At 39.7% G+C, this 20416-nt stretch overlaps 1 protein-coding gene across 1 annotated transcript in view; it reads left to right on the top strand.

Annotated features, from left to right (window-relative positions):
* The window catches only part of LOC129773544 (uncharacterized), a 100661-nt gene extending 86435 nt beyond the window's left edge, over nt 1-14226 (top strand). Inside the window, exons 8-14 of the mRNA XM_055777158.1 lie at nt 3093-3177; nt 12209-12283; nt 12343-12800; nt 12880-13032; nt 13122-13276; nt 13339-13517; nt 13587-14226. Of these exons, the coding sequence (XP_055633133.1) occupies nt 3093-3177; nt 12209-12283; nt 12343-12800; nt 12880-13032; nt 13122-13276; nt 13339-13517; nt 13587-13747 (1266 nt within the window). The 3' untranslated portion in view covers nt 13748-14226. The remainder of the gene's footprint in view (nt 1-3092; nt 3178-12208; nt 12284-12342; nt 12801-12879; nt 13033-13121; nt 13277-13338; nt 13518-13586) is intronic.
* The last annotated feature ends 6190 nt before the right edge of the window (nt 14227-20416 follow it).

Consider the following 20416-nt stretch of genomic DNA (forward strand, 5'->3'; position numbering starts at 1 on the left):
ACTGATAATAACGTGAAACGGCTGAGTTTCTGAAGGCTGCTGTCAGGGCACTGCTATCGCATATCTCTTCCTATGTGCTCGGATGATGCCAGCATCAAAGCTATCAGTGGGGCTCAAAACCTATAAAAGTGCCTACATTTTATCTGACGCAGCTGTCAGTAGGATTCAGAACCGATCGAACCGCTGTTTTGGTGCTCCAGATGTTGGCTGTCTATCAGAGGGCAGGCTTTTGTGGCTACCATCAGTCTTCGTACACCGCTGAGAACTTCGCCAATGTGCACGCTTACTCTGTTCCTCAATCACCTATAGCAGCGTTACGAGATGACATATGTCCAGATGATTTTTGTTTTTTGAAATAATTATTCCAATATACCCAAACGTTGTTCAAGATCAGCTCGATCCAGTTCGCAAGGTTCAAAAATTCAATACTGATTTTAATTCGAGAGATTATAAAATGATCGTTGTCGAACGGAACAAAAACAAAAAAATATTTCATAACTTAGTATTTTATCAACAACAGATTCTTGAACATTAGGGAATTTGACAAATACTATATGAGGGAGGTTGATACTTTCTCGAAGGTGGCTTTAGAGAGATATTTGTATTCCCTGAGATAACACTTTGCTGTGTGTTGAAATACCGATATAATCAAAGAATCGGAATATCTGGACTGTAAATCATAGTAAATCAATTGCAAATCAGTGCTTCAAGACAAATATAGCCATTGTTTGAAGTATCTCCTCGTAACGATTTCAATCCGCACGATTGAAGCCAACATTCACAAACCGTACAAACTATCCGCAACTATCGGATTCCTGGTGATGGCTCTGGTGATATTTTCCCTGGCATCGCCACATCGTCCATGTAACGAACCTCTGCCGAAAATCAATACAAAACCCCAAACCATCGGAGGGAAAAAAAGGTCCCTTCATCAGCAAGCCCAAGAAAAGGACCGTTCGTTCCTTTCGAGAAATACCACTTACTTTCCCAAATTCTATTTCTCCGTCCCGGTAAAACCCACTCCTCCCCGGAGAAAGCTTTTTGGCTATCTTTATGCCACCCTGCCGGGGCTGAGCGCCTCACAAGTCGTTCCACGTCATCTATCTTTTTTAATTCCTGACAGTTTGAACGCCAACAAGAAATGAGGAAGAAACCCCCGCTTCCTTCTCAGATGGTGGCAGACAGGCAGGAAAACATACACCGACGTTGCTTCTTCTTCTCGCTTGGATGCTGATGTACACTGTTCCCATTTGCGCCCTACCCGCCCAACGGTCGTCCTCAGCATCCCATCGGCCCATCCAGAGTAGGGGGCGGGAATTGGTCGACAGCGAAGAGTAGGAACCTACCGAGTCGGAAGGGAAGTTTTTTTTCCCTTGCCTTGATCCCAACGCCACAGTTGAAGAAATATAAAAGTTGGATCCCGGCGTTGGTCCGGGTTTGGGGGACTCACTGCTGGATAACGAACCCAAAGAGCTCCGGTACGGTAAAAGCAATGCCAAAAAAGTCCGAATCGAATTTTCCCCCAACTTCTTCATCTAAGATTTTTTTCTTCGCTCTATCTCGCTGCCCGTCCCTTGTCTCAGCTTTTCCCATTTTATTATCTGAGCCCGGCGCTAGAGCTCCAAGAGCCGCTCGGAACTTCCTCCCACTCGCTTCCTGTTTCCCTACGGCACATTAGAGCTACCCTTTTTGTAGGATCCTTTTCCTGCTGTCTGATGGCTGAAAATATAAAAATTAATTAATCTTAAGCCGAAGAAAGAGACCAGGGGATATGACAGGAGAGTAGCATCGAACGAAGGCGAAGAAAAAACCAACGAAGGGGACCGTTTCCTTGCCAAGCCGTCAGTGCTGATGGTATCCGTATAAGACTAAAAGTTGGAAGGATCTTAGAATAGTTGCTAGGGGACGTGTTGGGACAGGGTGTGTGTGGGTGGGAGAGGGACTGAAGGGTGAGTTTTGGTTAGCCATCAAGAGAAGGGGTATTCTTATAAAGGCTAAAGTTTGTGAAGACGAGTGATTATATTTTACGAGGGTTCCCTCCGATACGCGGAACACTGGGAGTGGTGCGGAAATTGAGGACATGTCCGAATAGTGGGTGGTCGATGGAGATCCTATGTATTGCACTCATTCCACTGAGCAATCGCTTCCACAAGCGGTATGGAGAGTAATATATTATCTATACGAAGTCCTGCCGTTTCTTTTTTTTTACATTTGACACTCCCAAATACGACATAGCGTGTTGGTATCAAGCCTCCCTCGGTGGTGTCTCTATTCAGTCCGGAGGCTCACAGGATTAGAGCATTGGACAGACCTTCATTTCCCCAACCCCGACACCACCGAACGCTGTTTGTGAACTTGCAATGCCGTTCACTAGCGGCACTGTATAGTGCTGAGTGACGGATGTACCGTTTCCACCCCCAAGCTTCTTTGGAGGCTTTCGATGAACAGATACGCAGTACCAGAGTTCCCCCTCTGTTTCGAATCAAATACGCTTCAATCTGATGGGGATGATATGCTGTTTCCTCTGCCGAACAGCCGAAGGGGATGTTATGAACCCCTCTGTTCTCCCAGCAAGGTGTGCTCCCGCTTCACCACCGCTCGCTCAAACTTGATGCTCATCTTCTCCACCACTCACCCCACTCGGAGCGTCTTCCCGGTTGCACAAGGGGGTGAACGAAAAACCTCCCCAATAACGCACTGTCCTGTGACGACGAGAACGCGAATGTGGTGCATCCAATATGCAACCTCCTCCCCGCATATTCCCATACAAGCCCTGCCTGTTCATTGTTCCCCTCCGCTATGTTTGGATTTTCGTTTTTACTTCTAATGACGGCATAAATCGCGCGTTGCTGAAATTGTATTCTGTCCTCGACCTCCCTCTTCCTACCCTTGATGGCTGACTATGAGGGGATATGCCTCGAAATCTGCTTGCACACACGGAGTTGTCAAAAGCAAGAGCTTAGATGTTTCGTTTTACGGGTTCAACTAGATTATGTTCATTTGGGATATACTCTCCGATTGCAACAATTCTTACTCGTTATGGAACGTATCCTATTTTGTTTTCATGCGTATTTTTCTTTTTCTTTTTGCAGGATTCAATTTCCATGCCATTCAATAGCGAGTCCACGGAGAACAACGGGACAAGTGGCGGGACTGCTGCCGAAGATGCATATGCTGGTGAGTTTGAAATACAGATTGAAAAATTGATTATGATAAAGATTATGCCATTCGTGAATTAGGCTGACCTAGGAAAATAAAAGTTTCAACGGGGATCACCCCCACCTACCCTCGTTCTAAGTGTACTTTTAGGTGAGAAAGTCCCTCTCTGAAAATTTTATTCCAAAGTGTGGCACATTTGATATCAATTTTGTATGAACATTTTGACTAAAATATATAAAGTCTGCTTCATTTAATATTGGAACAAATTCTTTTGCTCATTGTGGCGCTCCTAGTGGACGGATTTGGAAACTTTTTTCACCCACGTGTCGGGAAATTCATTACCTTTCACCATGTATTTATGTCATAACACCAAACGATAGCATTTTGTAAACAACCGCCATGGAAGCCGAACGGAGAGATAAAATTGTGCACAGTTTTCTTGAAAATCCATTGTTGTCGGCATCTAAGCTAGCTAAACAGCTTAAAATGCCCAGAAATACCGTATGGCGTGTTATCAAGCAGTACAAGGAAACATTGACGACGGCTCGGAAGCCGCATTCGAAGCGTCGGAGTGGAACTGTCGACCGGAAACTGCGTGGGAAAGTCATCAAGGCCGTCAAGAGGAATCCCAATCTTTCAGACCGCGATTTGCCCAATAAGTTCCAGGCCGCTCACAGTACGGTGCGACGAATTCGTCTCCGGGAAGGAATAAGGTCATTCCGAGCCAGCAAACAGCCAAATCGGACGCTGAAGCAGAACAATGTGGCCAGAATCCGTGCTCGAAAGCTGTACGACCAAGTGCTGACCAAGTTCGACGGATGTATTCTGATGGACGATGAGACCTACGTGAAGGCGGACTTTGGGCAAATCCCAGGTCAAACATTTTATTTGGCGACGGCTCGGGGGGATGTACCTGCAAAATTTAAGTTCGTGTTTGCGGATAAATTCGCCCGCAAGTACATGATTTGGCAGGGGATATGCAGTTGTGGACAGAAAACCAAAGTCTTTCTCACTGACAAGACAATGACATCAGAAGTCTACAAAAAAGAGTGCCTACTGAAACGGATTCTGCCGTTTATTCGTGCCCACGACCGTCCAGTAATGTTTTGGCCGGACCTCGCAAGCTGCCATTACAGCAAAACGGTTATGGAATGGTACGCAACGAACGGGGTCAGCGTAATACCAAAGGACCTCAACCCCCCAAACTGCCCCCAGTTCCGGCCGATAGAGAAATACTGGGCAATCACGAAGCGGAGGCTTAAGGCAAAGGGAAAACTTGTTAGGAACATGACTCAAATGAAGAACTGGTGGAATCAAATCGCCAAAACGGTGGACGAAAAGGGTGTGCGCCGCCTAATGTGCCGTATTACGGGAAAAGTACGAGAATTTCTTCGAAACAGCAATGAATAATTTTTTAATTTTTTTTTTATGGAAGAGTAAAGAAAATGCTACATTTGTATGAAAAACAAATTATTAATTCGTTAATAAATGACTGAACTACACGCAATTGTTTGTGTTCCAATATTAATTGAAGCAGACTTTAGTGTATACCTACCTGAGCACTTTCCATCAAATGAGTTCATCAAACTAGGTCGTTTTCCTCTACTAGGCGTTGGCAAAAATATCAAATTATCAAACATTTCAAATATCAAATTCGACAGAAAAAAATGTTTTTTCGTGTGCTGAAGAGTGAAATGAAGAAATAAAAGCATCTTTTTCAATAGTTTAAAAATGTGTATATGTATGGGAGCAGATATCTCTTCTCTCAGACTGAACGCTTGGAGAAAAAAATGGGTTGGTTATATTAGGCTGTCAAAAAAGTCCTGCGGTATTTTTTTTTGAATTTTCATTTGTTCATAAAATTAGTTACAATCATCTATTTTAAGTCAAATATGCGCCGTTTTGGTCTCTTCTTCATGAGTGCTACCTTCAAGCGGTCCAGTTGTTGGCAGTACAGGTCCGAATTGAGCGTTTGGCCATAGGGAAGCAGCTCATAATAGATTATACCTTGACAATCCCACCAAACACACAGCAGAACCTTCCTGGCCGTTAATGAGGGCCTGGCCACCGTCTGAGCCGCTTCAGCGGGCTTCGACCACGACCGTTTGCGCTTCACGTTGTCGTAAAGGCTGATTTAGACGACGCCAGTCAGCGCTCTAGTTGAAGTATCCAGTGAACAGAGAATAGACACTCTGTTCAAGTTACTTTCTTTTAGGTCTTTCTCGGCTAATTCAGCGATTTTGTCGCAATTTTCGACGACAGGCCTTCCGGAGCGTGGCGCATCTTCGACGACCTCTACACCAGAACGAAAACGTTGAAACCATCGTTGTGCGGTGGAAAGGGAAACTGTATCGGGTCCATAAACTGCACAAATTTTATTGGCAACTTGAGATGCATTTTTGCCTTTGTCATAGTAGTACTGTAAAATATGTCGGATTTTCTCTTTATATTGCTCCATATTTGCGACACTATAACTCACGAACGACTCAACCAAACAAAACACTGTCAAGGACTATATTATAGCGCGCAAAAATACCTTTCCAACAAGCTATAGTATGACTCGATACAATGAATACAACTAGAACTACGCGCTTACAACGACACCTCGCGGAAATACCGCAGGACTTTTTTGACAGCCTAATATCTATGATATAACCACAAGGTTGACGTGGGACTACCTTATCGTACCAATCATTTGTTTGTATTGATTAAATTTTTGATTGAATGGAACAATTCTCGAATTCAATTGAATTCAATATATTTGCTTCATGAGTAAAAAGATTGTATAATTCCATATTCAATTCATGCATTGTGATAGATTATGTTCTTCGTTGGTATGATGATTAGGACAAAATATGTGAACGGAAGAATTATCAAACGATTATTTCATTTTACGTTTCCTTCTGAAGTTTGCATCTATCAAGTGTACGTACTTCTCGAACGTTTCCTTCTGAACTTTGCATCTCTCAAGTGTACGTATTTCTCGAACCGCTAATTTGCTTGATTTGATGAACTTTAGGCACTCAGTTTCGATTTTGACATATACGTCGAACGCATATTGTTTAATCAATAGGCGTCATCGCAGCAATTGGTAATCAACATCTTGCCTAATCATCAAATGGTATGCGTAGGAATTCAGTGAGCAGAATATATGAAGGCATATCCTTCAATGCAATCTTGAATAACCGAGCCAAAGCGTGGTGTTCGTACCCGCTTTTGTAATCCGTGTTAGGAAAACACCTGTCGGAGTGCAAAAAAAAAACATGCGAGTGCAGAAGTACCCCCGGAAGACCGTGTTAAGGAAACATATTCTAGTTTGCACAAAGGCAAGCGAGTACAAAAGTACTCGCAGTTTGCATTTATTTGCAGAGCCAAATGTGTTAGGCAAACATATTTCAGTCGGAACAAAAATGCCCCCGACTTGCATGAATTTGCAATGTCAATTTCCTCAGACACCTTGGTTCTAAAGTCTAAAGTCTGTGTTAACACATTTCATTCGGAACAAAAATACCCCCGACTGTCATGTATATGCAATGCCGATTTTCCCACGCTCCATGGATTTGAAGCCCGTGTTAGGGAAACACATTTCACTCGGAACAAAAAAGCCCCCGACTTTCATGTATTTGAAATGCCGATCTCTCTAACGCTGCTTGGTTTTGAAGTCTGTGTTAGGGAACACATTTCGGTGAGAACAAAAGTCCCCATACTTTCATGTATTTGCAATGCCGATTTCCCCAAGGCTGCTTGGTTTTGAAGGCTGTGTTAAGGAAACCGTAGATCGGGCCAATTGAGGCAGTTAGGGCGTTTAGATAACGCTTAAGATTTTACAGTTATTCAATTGTTTATCTAGTGAAAAATAACATTTTATTAATTACGATAGAAGCGTAGAAATATTCCCTATCAATTGATGCAATCATCTTTTCGATCCAGTAAGAAATGTTCGAGTTATAAGCATTCGGAATCTTTCATTTTTTCCTGCATGTTCTGTGTTTAGGTCTTCATTTTACCCCCCATATACTCCGGTTAGACGTAGTCCCACGTCAAAAAGTTCAAACGATGCCCAGCAGGAATCATCAAACCACGACCGGATGGAATTCAAGGCGGTTTTACACGACTACGATATTCACATAGCCACTGGTGCTGTTGTACAAATACGTGAGAATATTACACTAGTTAATTAAGTTGGATATGAAAAGTAAAAGTCAAAAGGAAAGCATAAACGTGAATCTGTGAGGATAGGGTTAATGCGTGCTTATTTGCTATGTGTCTTTTGATTTGCTCTCTCATAATGCTCTTATATTGCTATGGCGTATATGTTATATAAATGCTGTACTAAATGCATTATGAAAAGTAGACGATGGTATGGTTCTGCCCTATAGAGAGATATGTGGAAACCGTAAAGTGGAACTTGGAAAAGACGCGAAAAACGGTGGAAAGCGACAGTTCAAAGCCAATTGGCGTTTTGCAGTGAACAAAGTATCCAGTGAACAGAGTTATCGAGGTCGCTGTACAAAATTTCAAACGCTGCTTCTCTTGCTTGGAAACCATTTTGGAAACTTAACATCAAACGTCAAACTCAAAATGGAGAATCATTCTCCACGCATACACCTACAAAATGAGTAGTGTTCAGGGATTATCAAATGCAGACTCAAAAGAAATGCATCAAATTTAGGTTGACTAAATTCTGATAGTTCCACCCTTCAACATGTATATGGACTGATACATTCACCCGAGGAATCAGTATGCGAAGTGAAAAGAACCTCAAGGCATGTCAATCAAATTTCCAGCCCGGGAAGAATTTAGATCGATAGAAAATCGAGCCCAATCTCTAGAAGCTTCCACTGACAACTTACTCTGAAACTTGCTCGGGACTTAGCATAACTAATAAGAAATTATGCTAGTAATATCTACGTTGAGACGACATAGGACTCTCTGGGAACGTTAGTGCCATCCAAGAGGGAGAAGATGGTCAAATAAAAGTTTTGTGGTTGTATCCGAAACGTCAGTAATGAAACACAAATGAAAACGATACGGTTCAATGTTGTGCGGTACCCTAGAATGATTAGTCGATTACCTGCGCCTGTGGTGTAGTGGGACCGTGACTTCCATGCTATGAAACTTTCAATATAACTTTATTTGAGAGACGCTCCGGTGATATTAAATGGGTGAAACTTTCAATTTGATAACTGGCGATGAGTTTGACAGAAATCATCACTCGTCATTATCATATGCTAACACAATAAACTGAGGATATCCCGTCAGAACTATCCCAAGCTTGGATCCGTTTTCTATCTAGATTATCCTCTGAACGCTTCTATAACTTCAGTAACACTATTATGATTCAATCAAAATAAGCGCATTAGGCTCGGTGATTTGCCAACAAATACAGTAGTCAATCGTTAACTGGGCAACTCGGCAACATGTCATGATAAAACTGAGGGGAACTTCCATGAATTGTTCGATTTTCACTGAAAAAAAGTGCGCTTGTGAACTTTTCAATTTAGTCATAAAGGTTGCATATACAGTGTAACGTTTCTAATTACATTTTCTCTCTCAGCGGTCAACGGTTTCATGCAATTTCATCCAACACACATCAGAAAAGAACGGAGCAGAAGAGTTTATTTTTCAGTAGGAGAAGGTGGCCCTGATCCTACCGTCTAAATTGCAACGGCTATTCGTCACATAAAATTCTTGTTTTTGGGTGACTTCGGCATTGGAATATATAGTATAATTCTTAAACTGTATTTTCTACTGTTGATGTGGTTCATGTGTGTAAAAAAATGGAAAAAACAGAGAACAAGTCGGAAGTCTCTTTTTTCGACACTTTCAAAAATAATGGTCCTCAACCGTCTTTTTTATGATCCTAAAACAATCCTCTTTTTTTGCAGCGAATCTACTTCCAGTTGGCTGGAAATGACATACAGGGCCTGAGCACGAACGTCACTTCACAATGAAATGATTTGTATGCAAGGTTATAAACATTTCATTTTGTGTTCACCGTGAATTAAGCAGAACATTTTCATTCTGATGTTTTCTCAAATGAAATTCAACGATGTTGTTATGGCGAAATAAATAGAACTTCGAGAGCAGCTTTGTATACAGCTTCCGGGATCGCTGGCTGGCCGTCGTGTTCTGTCTGTCGTCGTGATTTGGAGGGTTCACCTTCTTGCGACTCCTTCACCGGTGCGTTTCTTGGTTCACTGCACTGTCATGTGCGAGGCTCCCAACTTGTACCTGACATCCTGGATTGAGAGGTCGGTGTTTCGATTGAAAGTGTAGACCATTTCATCAGGGTTTTTCAAATGCACGCTCAAAAGAAATGTCTCAAATTTCAGTTGAAATTTATTGTGCAACATGCATAATGTATGAGTTGTACACCCAAAATCGAGTTTTAGCTCATGTTTTGTCATCCCGATTTATGACATTAAATGAGACATAACATAACAGAAAATGTCATGACTCACAAATACTGGTAAGCATTTGTATAACACACATGGTACAGCAATATAAGATTAATACGAGCGAGCGAAACAAAAGACAAATAAGCTTTCCGCATACTTTGCCAAATACACGGCCAAGACCGAGATAGAAATTGTTCTCCTTCGTGCGCTCCTTTTTTACTCTTAGAAAACACTTCCCAACTTCATTTTATAATCAGGTGCAATATTATCACGTATTTGCTGAACAACTGCTGAAGCATCATTAGCCATGTGGATAGCGTTATCGTGTAAAATATCTTTGCATTCCAGCCGGCCTTGGTTCGATCCCCATTGACGTCGTATGGACTTTTTTTTTGGCACAATCCCAACTGAAATGAGGAAAGAAAACAGAAAGAGATGTCTGCACACATACATACAAACCATTTTTAAGCTTTTAAAACAGCTCATTATTTGCGTATTTGACTCTCCAGCACACTAAATGGCATCTTTTCTGCCAAAGATGACATGTTTTCTGCCAACGCTAGTTTGGGTGTACTTTCCATCATTACGTTCTCGCAGTCAGTGACATCAATAGATTCTTTGTGGGAATCTTCTTTGGGATGGTTCATAGCCAAAAAAAAAATGAGTTTAAACTTTGGAGTTTGAAAACATTGCATGAATCTAGAGAACAGAAATTTTGGATCAGTTTATTTCGGACAAGCCGCACTTAAGTCTCTGAAGAGTAAGCGAATGATGATACATTGTGAATTCTTGCCAACAAATCATTTATTCCTTCGCTTAAGATTTGACATCCGAAGTTGATCTGGAGAGCTGAATGTGAAAAGATCGTTCCAAAAAGATGCTTTTAACTACCTCGGAGAAATATTAATAGATTTACATGACATTGCGTGATGTCCACACTAGGCCAGGAGAATAACCTGAGTGGTTGACAGAAGAAATATGATCATTATTTGAAAACCAGCATCTCAATTGTTGACGGGTTTTTTATTAACTCAGTGCTTATAATATATTATATTGTTACAAATTTCGGTTGATCAAAAGAATGCCTTTCAGCGTGGTAGAATTCATTTTTCTCCACTGTTCAGTTGGACCGTTCAACCTGAAAAACAATAAGGAATCAGTTGATATTCAACTTCAACAACGAAACACAACTTCGACACCATGTGAGTTAATGCGACAGAAGGCTCGGACATTGCTGAACATTATTGAAACCATCTCCTTCAGCTCAATCCCCGAGCAACCCTCTTCTAAAAACAAAAAAAAACACCCTGTGTAAGCGATAAAGTTACCTTAAAATACATAGTTTAGGTAAATTGAATAACACCGCCAAGATTATTCGTGCAGACCAGCTTCGGGAGTTGGACTTGGATGAAGACAAGAATTCATGTCTAAAGTTCCAGATTCTGGTAAATATAGATTCTTTGATGGTACGACATTCCAAAGGTTGGGAAATCACTTGAGCGTCAAAATGCTACAAAATAAAGAAGGTCAGGCAAAGAAAAGAATCTGGAACAGGAAGGACAACTATTTGCAAGAGCTTCCCCTGCCCGGCCGAGAACAGTTCGGACACCAAGATTTGTTGCTAAATTTCGGGTAATAGCGTGTGTGCCATTAGGAAAATGGCTGAGGGTGGCTTAAGGAAGACTACGACGGTAATTCACATACAAGAGGAAGGACTCAGAACATAACTTTGCGCATCCATGAGCTACACGTTGAATGTTGTTAGACTTTGAATTTTCTTAAGTGTATTAATCCGGTAATCTTGATCAGTCATGAGAGCATGTGATTCTGTATAATATTCTCGAGCCAAGCGATACATCAACTCTTTGCCGGTGTTTTGTCGATTGAACAAGCTTTAAACTGCAAAGAACATTAGCCTTCAAAAGGACAACTTGGGGGTCTTCGTAGCCGCATTTGTTGCACGTTTGTTTAGTAAGTGATCGATCGTGAGTTCAAAATTCAGGGTCCTCATTGACCATCTTTGTATTGTTACAGAATAACTACGTTCACGCAACAATCATCGGCGATGGAGATCGATCCACGGTCGAATGAAGATCGAAATATCGGGCTGCTGTTCTATTCATAACACAACAGTGATCATATCAACTGTCTACGCTGTCCGGTGCTCTAAATGGATAATAGAAGAATAGAAGGGATACTCTTACGCCTAATTGGCTACTGTGTAATGTATCATATGCAATGGTATAGAAGGAATACTTTTACACCGAAAAATATCAACTGTGTAATGTGCTATTTATAGATATGATAAACATGTGACATGTACACGATCAAAATTTGGCTCCGTTACAGCTAAAATGCTAATGGACCTAAAATAAACAAATGGCATAAAAAAAGATAACTAAACGATCAGTTAATGAAGAGGGTTCTGGAATTGAACTCATGAACGCTCGCTTGGTGCGCGGACGAGCAAACATTTAACTACGAAAATATTCTATTAGAATAACCTTCTCGACTCAAATAATTCATATAACGCAGTTTATTGCCATAAGTAAAACGTAAAACTGAAAATTAATTTTGTAAAATATTATCACATACAGTATAAGTACGTGTATCTTACCATTTTGTCTTTCTTTCTTTTTTTTTTGCAGGATTAATCAAGGACGCAGACAAATTCAAACTGATGCTACTTGCGTGGAACTACCAGAACTCAGCGGCAGGTAAATGTTAGTGTATCATCGCGCCGCACCTTTGAATCATTACTAACCATTATTTTACTATATAGCTCAAAATGGTTCTGAAGGACCAGATCTAGCCACAATGACCAACCTTTGGCAGCAGTACCAAAACGCGCTAGCGATGAACGCCAAGACATCGTTCAATCAGCTACCGATCACCGAACGCCAGCAGCCTTCCCCCATCGAGCAACAGGATGAAACTAACTCCTCGGAGCAGAAAGATGACGACGATCTGTCGGAAGATGATTCTGAAGATCGCATTGAGGCCACCGTTAACGATCCGGAACGGCTGAAGGCGTTCAACATGTTCGTTCGATTGTTCGTGGACGAAAACCTGGATCGTATTATTCCCATTTCGAAGCAGCCAAAAGAGAAGATTCAAGCCATTATCGATTCGTGCACCCGTCAGTTCCCGGAGTTTGCGGAGCGGGCCAGAAAACGTATACGAACGTATCTCAAATCCTGTCGGCGAAATAAGAAAACTCGCGAGGGTTGGGAGAACACTGTAAGTGAGGTTGATCTCAAGGAACATAAATTTAGTGGAAGTTCGAACTCTTTTAACAAGCCTTTATTTTACATTTTAGTCCCGGCCAACGCCAGCCCACTTGACTTCCGTACAAGCCGAGCAAATACTGGCCCTTGCTTGCGAAAACGAAAGCCTCAACGCCAAACGGATGCGGATAGGACTGGAACCGATCAGTCAATCTGTCAGTCAAACAACGGCGGTAAGTTATATGGTAAAACGTCCACTTCCAATGAAGGAGGGAATTCAGGATTTTCGTTAACTATTTATTATCGATACTAATCCATTTTTGTTCAATTCCAGACATCAGAACCTCCGAATGTACCAACCCTGTATCAGAATATGAATCTCAAATGTGAAACAGAATCTGTACCAGCGGTCAAAACAGAACCGTTGACGAGTGTTCCTAAGTTGTCACCTGTACAGACTCCGACTCCAGATATAAATCAGATGAAACTGTAAGTGTAGCAAATTTTATTCCCCAACTGCCTGTTCTAATCTAGGACTAAACTTATTTCAGGAACATCCCGAGTGCCAGTGCCAGCTCTACGCCCACCATTCCAACAACCGTCCCAACCATTTCCAACTTCCACGACTATAACACCGGGTTTCCCAACCGATCGCAACACTATCAGAATTTTATGAACTCTGCCAACAGTTCCAATAGCACAAGCACAACGATGACCGCATCCGGTACTGGTGAGCGTTGCAAACTGGAGAAGTTCAATCAAATCGATGACTAAAACTCCATCGCCTTCTCTCTTTCAGCTCCTACGGATCTTTCCATGAAACGACCCATCCTGGCGCACAAACTGAACAGCGCCGAGATCACGGCGGTCAAGCAATTGGTCACAGGTTACCGGGAAAGTGCCGCCTTCCTGATGAGAAGTGCCGACGAGCTGGAAAACCTCCTACTGCAACAGCAATAAACGATTTCGAGAACTACTATTATGTGTTAACAGTACTCAAATGGGAACGATACAATAAGAATACTGCGCTGAACGTTACTTATTCGGAGATACCAAAAACTACCTGTACGGTTACAGTTTAGATGATACAGAAGCGATATAAGTGTCGTAATGAGTTTTTAAGTTGTGTAAAAAGTGTTAAATAAAAAGTTAGAAATTAAAATTTTCGAAAACTGGCGGAAAAATTACAAAACACAGGGTGATATAGAACTACAAAGAAATATATTTATTTTAAGATAAAGACAAGAAAAATACGATAACTCAATGGAGGAGGCAAGATGTAGCAACACGAATACTGATTCAACTTTCTGAAGTCCATCTGATCAAACCATATTGTAATTAGGTATTCCACTATGTCACTATTGATATTTGCCTATCTAAGTTGAGAAGGCTAAACGAAAGTATCAACTAAGAAACACAGGCAAACTCATCTGCATCTGTTGGGTAGCTTTCTGAAATCCAATTAATAAAATTATGTCATTGGTTAAGATATGTTGTACATAGAATGATTCTGGAAAGAAACTCCATAAACGCCCTGCTGTACTGATTGTCTAATTTTAGTTCTTCCACAGTATTTGTTTGGCAGGTTTTTTTTTCTTCCAATCCAATTCGACGCGAATGAAAACTAAAAGGGTGGTGTCCAAGGCACGATCGTATTGTTAATGTAGGATTTCGAAATTTTTGTTGACCAGAACAAACATTACAGAAATTTATGAATGAATAGTGCAACGAATGTTGCGGAAAGCATTAAAAAGCCAATTTCGGAAGATTGCATATCATTACTATTGATTGCTTCCTGTATAGGGCGACGTTGAAACGCTGAACTTATTGAATATGGAGGCTAGTTTCTTGATCTTCCCCACAGCGCAAGCATCGAGTAAAATAAAAAAATATATATTCCTACTATATTCGCAAAATTATATTCTTGTTTTACTATCTTCAAAATTTGTGTTGTAATCAGAAATATCTAAATATCTGGTCCGAAAAATATTTTTTTTCACTTTTTCCCAAAAATTACTATTTTAAAATTCATAACTTCATAACAGAACTACTAAACCGATTTAAATGATCGATATATAAATGAAGCCAATAAGCTAGCCTTTCGTAAAAAATAACTTGCAAAAAATGGTTTTTTTTCATTATTATTGATTGTAGTAGTTTTTTATTGTTTTCATGGGTTTGGACTAGAGGACGCTATATTTTTTTATATTTTTTCTTGAAAGCTGATTTTTCACATAACATATCTCGATATCAGAGATGCTAATTTTTTCGTTTTTTAGATATAATTTTTCAAAGTTAACCAATGATTCGAGAAAACAAATTTTCCTCATTTATCCCACTATAAAAAAAAAATCGTAACTTTTGAACAACTAAACCGATTCAGATGACCGACATATCAAATTGAAGCTTATGAATTAGTTCTGCTTAAAATACTATTGGGTGTACCGGTAAGTTTCTTCGGTTTTACAACAGATGGTGTAACTTGATTATTATTCCAGTGAATCAAATTTCCAGACATTCGTTGGAAAGCTACTGTCATTTCGCGTCTTCATCAGTATATGTCAAAAAGTTGAAGCGTGAATAACCTAGTTTTTGCCACTTCGAATATGTCGAATTTCGTACCATGTTTTTACGGGGAGTGTTACTTCATTACTTCAATATGAAGAAAAAACCTGCGGAAAGTCATCGCATTTTGGTGGAAGTTTATGATGACCTTGCACCAACTGAGAGAACATGTCAGACGTGGTTCGCACGGTTGAAAAGTGGTAATTCAAACTTGGAAGACGCAGAACGTTCCGGAGCGCCAAAAAAGTTTGAAGATGAAGAATTGGAGGCTTTATTCTATCAATATCCGTCACAAACGCAACAAGATCTTGCAGATGCACTTGGAGTAGCTCAGCAAACCATATCCGATCGTTTAAAACCAATGGGAAGGATCCGAAAAATAGGACATTGGATGCCGTATGAATTGAAGCCACGAGACGACGATCGCCGTTTTTTCACGTGCGAACAACCACCGTATTCTCCAGACATTGCTCCGTCCGATTATTACCTCCTTCGATCGATGCAACATGGGTGGTTGACCAGCCCTTCTCCAATTTTGATGAAGTCAAAAATTGGATCGATTCGTGGTTAGCCGACAAACCGGCCGATTATTTCCGCAAAGGGATCCGTGAATTGCCGGAAATATGGGAAGAAGTTGTGACTAGCGATTGGCAATACTTTGAATATTAAATTTGTAACAATTTTTGCAGAACAAAGCAATGATTTTTGAAAAAAAACAAAGAAACTTACCGGTATTCCTATTATTTTTGTGACTTTTTGGATTTTCGTTTTCTCAATTATTGATTGAGTTAGTTTTTCATAGTTTTCTCGGTTAAAGATAGAGAGCGCTATATTTTTTTATATTTTTTGTGGATAGCTGAGAATATTTTAAATAACATAAACGTAGACTTTTTAATTTTTAAATTTGAAAAATCATAGCATCTATGATATCAATATATTTTATGTTATGTCTCTGATATCAACATATGTATGTCCTAAAAATCCTCAGCTTTCAATAAAAAATATAAAAAAATATAGCGTCCTCTAGTCCAAAGCCATGAAAACAATAAAAAACGATTACAATCAATAATTGCGTAAATAAAATCCTTCTTTTTTGCAAGTTCAATTTTTCATTGGCTTTAATTTGACATGTCGATCATCTAAATCGGTTCAGTACTTCAAAAGTAATGAATTTTTAAAGAAAATCATTTTTGGGAAAAAGTGGAAAAAGTTGATTTTTCGGACCACCCTAAAATGGAAATGGTAACCCTAACGAAAAAAATAAAAAAAACGGGTCTAATATTTTGCAATAAAGAACAAAACTACCACTTTTCATAGAAATCTGAGAACAACTATATCGATTTGGCATGAAATGGCTGTATATATAAAAATCTCGTGTCACGGAGTTTGTTTGTGTTTGATTTTGGAGAAATTATGCACAAAAAATTTGGTAAGCATGAGAATAGGTTGTAAACTATATACGATTCCGCTAGGATATCGATTACTAAATATTTAATACCGATTAGGGTGCGTCTATGCAAGGCACGGCATAGTCATAGTCAACTGAGGATAGTCGGCTGACAAACCGACTGACTATATCCGTAGTCAGTTAGTAATGGCTTTTGGCTTCTTCACGCAGTTTCTCCGCCAAAACGACTGAACAGTCAGTCGGTATTTCCCTCTACCGACTCGACTATATCATTTCATTATTTCCAGTCAAATTGTCCTCATTGCATTTTGAAGTGACTTCCTCTAAAACGAATTCGTTCCTCTCTCTCTTTCCCATGTATCTTTATGCATGTATCGATGTTTGAGTTCACCGTGGTTTGACAAACGCTACAGGTGAGCTAGATTTTTCTGTAAATTTTCTGTAAATAGCGTGCTGTGTGTGAGCTATTTTGCACGCTTAATACTAACTTATACTAATGCGGGGACCTTTTTAGCATACTTGATAAATGTCTAAGTTCGTTGGTTTGAGTTCACGATGGGTAGAAAATAAACCGTCGTTTGATGGGGTAACTACTTTTTTGCATTACGAGTCAAGTTTTCGTTCTACTTTATATGGACGTACAATAAGATTGCATACGGGGGTACAAAATTAGTGTCAGGGGGAAATGGAAATGTGGATTGAAGTCAGTTGAATGAAGAGGCAGATTTGTATTCATTAGTCGAGTCAGTTAGAATAACCACTGACTGGACTAGTTCACCAGTCATCCTCGCTAGTCAACGCTAGTCAATTCATTTTCTAGTCAAGTCATTTTTTTTGTTGGAGCTACTGGGAGTAGAGCCGGTCTTCATTTTTCACCGTCGAAGATTTCGGGCCCTGCGTCTATGCAGTTAAAAAATTGGATATTTTTTCTTAAATTTTTCTTCAAACAATACATATAACCATAAATTTAAACCCCCATTCCCTATTTTTAATCGCGATTTTAGTAGCTTTATACATACAAAATTGAAATAATTTTACCGTCGGTCGTTTTTCAAACAGAAAGAATTTATTTATGTTGTTAAATGACAGATGGCGCTAGATCGAACATTCATCCACACATTCGCTAGTAACCTCACTTCCCTGAGCCAGGCGTATCGCCGGCGAGCTAGAAGTATTTTTGAATGAGCACAACGAATTATCGAAAAACTTCAAATCACACTTGCTTGGTTTACAAAATGACAATCACGTTATTGTAATCAATTCTGATAAAACATCTGCTGGAGAGCACGTGTCTAGATTCAGTGCGCAAGCGTTACTAGGAACATAGAAGGTGTCTGCACAATGACGCGAGAAATTGTGATTCGAAAAAAAAAATCTGGAATTCATCGTTAACGCACATCGTTCTACGATTCTCTCAATGTTCTTCTTCAATAGCACTAACGTTCCCAGCGTTCGCCTTCTCATCGTAGTATTACTTGCATCACTTTTAGTAGTACTTAGTTGAGATTTCTATACTAAACAACACGCCGTGAATGTATTCTAAGTGGCAAGCTCTAGAATATGTGTGAACACAATGCAAATCAGAAGAAATATCTTTGTCGAAAAATGCCCGACCATTCTGAAAGAACAAGATGAACATTGCACAAACATTAGACAACGTGATCCTGCCACAGGTACTCCATTCATTATGTACATCATTACCCCTTTTTATATAATATTTATGAATAGCTATACCAGACGAATAAAATAAAGTAGTGCGCTCGATGGATTTTATGTGTATCGTATGATGTCATTATATGATGTCGTGAGCTGTGCCAACAATTCATGGTCGACATGTACGCGAAGGTAGAGAGCGAACGATTGCGATTCCTACGGCCTAATCAACATAAGTGGGTTGAGGAAGAATACATTCACTTGGGAAACGCTATCATGAGCATCGCCATAACAGCGTCAGAGTTCCAAAATGTTCCGAATGGATTGAAATTTCGCATTCTGAAATCCGTTCGACTCAAGTCCAATCGAATTGTGCAAATATGTCAACCTTGCGACGCAATTCGACATAACATGAATTCTATGAAGCAAAAATGCAAAATGGATATTCGAGAGGAATACACGCTTTCAAACCATTTTTTTTAATGAAAGTAAATTCTACATATCAAAAATGTGTTCGATGTGAAAAAGCAATACATTCTCAGCAATTGGGGGATAAATGTTATGATTTTATGTTATAATGATTTATTATGGTGTAATGTTTTGATGGAAATTCAAGTAAAATTTATACACAAAAAAGTTAAGTTAGGGTTAGTACTATGTTTTCTATGTATTTTGTATTTGTATTGAGAAAGAGAAGCGCGTATTTTCCTCCAACGAGACAGCATTTGAACGATATGAATATTGATTTTCTTTATTTCATTTTTCAACTTTACGACAAAAATCTATTTCTTTTTTTCTTTTTACATTTCACTTTTGAGAGATCAAACATATCAGTTACATTAATGAAATACATTGCATCATGTAACATCAAACCAACTTCCGTTAAAATCGTTTCATTCGTTCTTTTGATAGATCACATTCGAATAATTTTGTAGATCGTTAAAACATTCTAACACGCTTAAAATACATTAGCTATGTTTTATATATCACCCAAAATATTCTCTAGAAATAATTTAATGGCAGAACAACATTTGAAAACCTTTAATTTTTCGTAATATTATATCGTTACATTTTTCCTCCCTATATAGAAATCAAAGACGTAGTCCTACATGAAAAAATCCGGTTTCGTATGCATAAACCTGGTATTTATCGACCTTCTCAGATGTACATTTTTTTCTTGGAAATTCGGAAAATAAATTATTGGGAGCAAAGATTTACATACAAAATAAAATAAATATTATTTGGTCGCTCTGTACAGTTCATCGTTGCAACTCCTCAAACTTCTGAAGCGCATCACTCTCGCGAATTTATCGAAACAGCCCCTGAGCTTTATATACCGAAGCTCCCTATTCTGCCATAAACTATTATGGCAGTTCCACTCGAGGCACTCACTACCCGCCAACATGGCACTCAATCGTCGTACGAGCTTTCTGCTTGGTCCCAGGTGAGCAGCAGAACCTGGGACCATGCTGAAAGTGGACCGCACACCTTTACGTCAGAAGTAAAAGAGTGGAGGAATATACGGGCAAAGGCGAAGCCACTAACGAAAAATTGCAATCCAAAGAATTAAGCTTTCTTGTGACTGACTGAGAAGGCAAAACCAGTTTGGCCACTTGTTGCTTTCGTGTGTTGGTTTGTGCTAAAATGGTATGGGGATTCGAGTGGCCAGACGGCCGGTGTATAGATGGTAAGGCTAAACTGTAAGTGCGGCTCGGAAAACCAATAGCGTACAATGGCTGGGCGCTGGGTGTGTATTGACCTCTTCTTGGTGCAGGCGAAAATTTTCGTCGCATCTGAATTTGGCACTACATGGTGTGATGTTTTTAGGATATTTTTCATGTTTCATAACGCCAAGTTCTAGATTAAGTTGGACGACCAAAAACTATTCTTATTTTGATTTTTCCAACTGTTGGTTATTCCTCAGAGAAATGGAATCAGGATAATCCCTATCTGAAATTAAATCCCATGAAAATGATGTTGGAATATGCAAACGTTTTCGTTTT

The sequence above is a fragment of the Toxorhynchites rutilus genome, chromosome 3 (assembly GCF_029784135.1).
Source record: "Toxorhynchites rutilus septentrionalis strain SRP chromosome 3, ASM2978413v1, whole genome shotgun sequence".
Taxonomy (NCBI): Eukaryota; Metazoa; Arthropoda; class Insecta; order Diptera; family Culicidae; genus Toxorhynchites; species Toxorhynchites rutilus.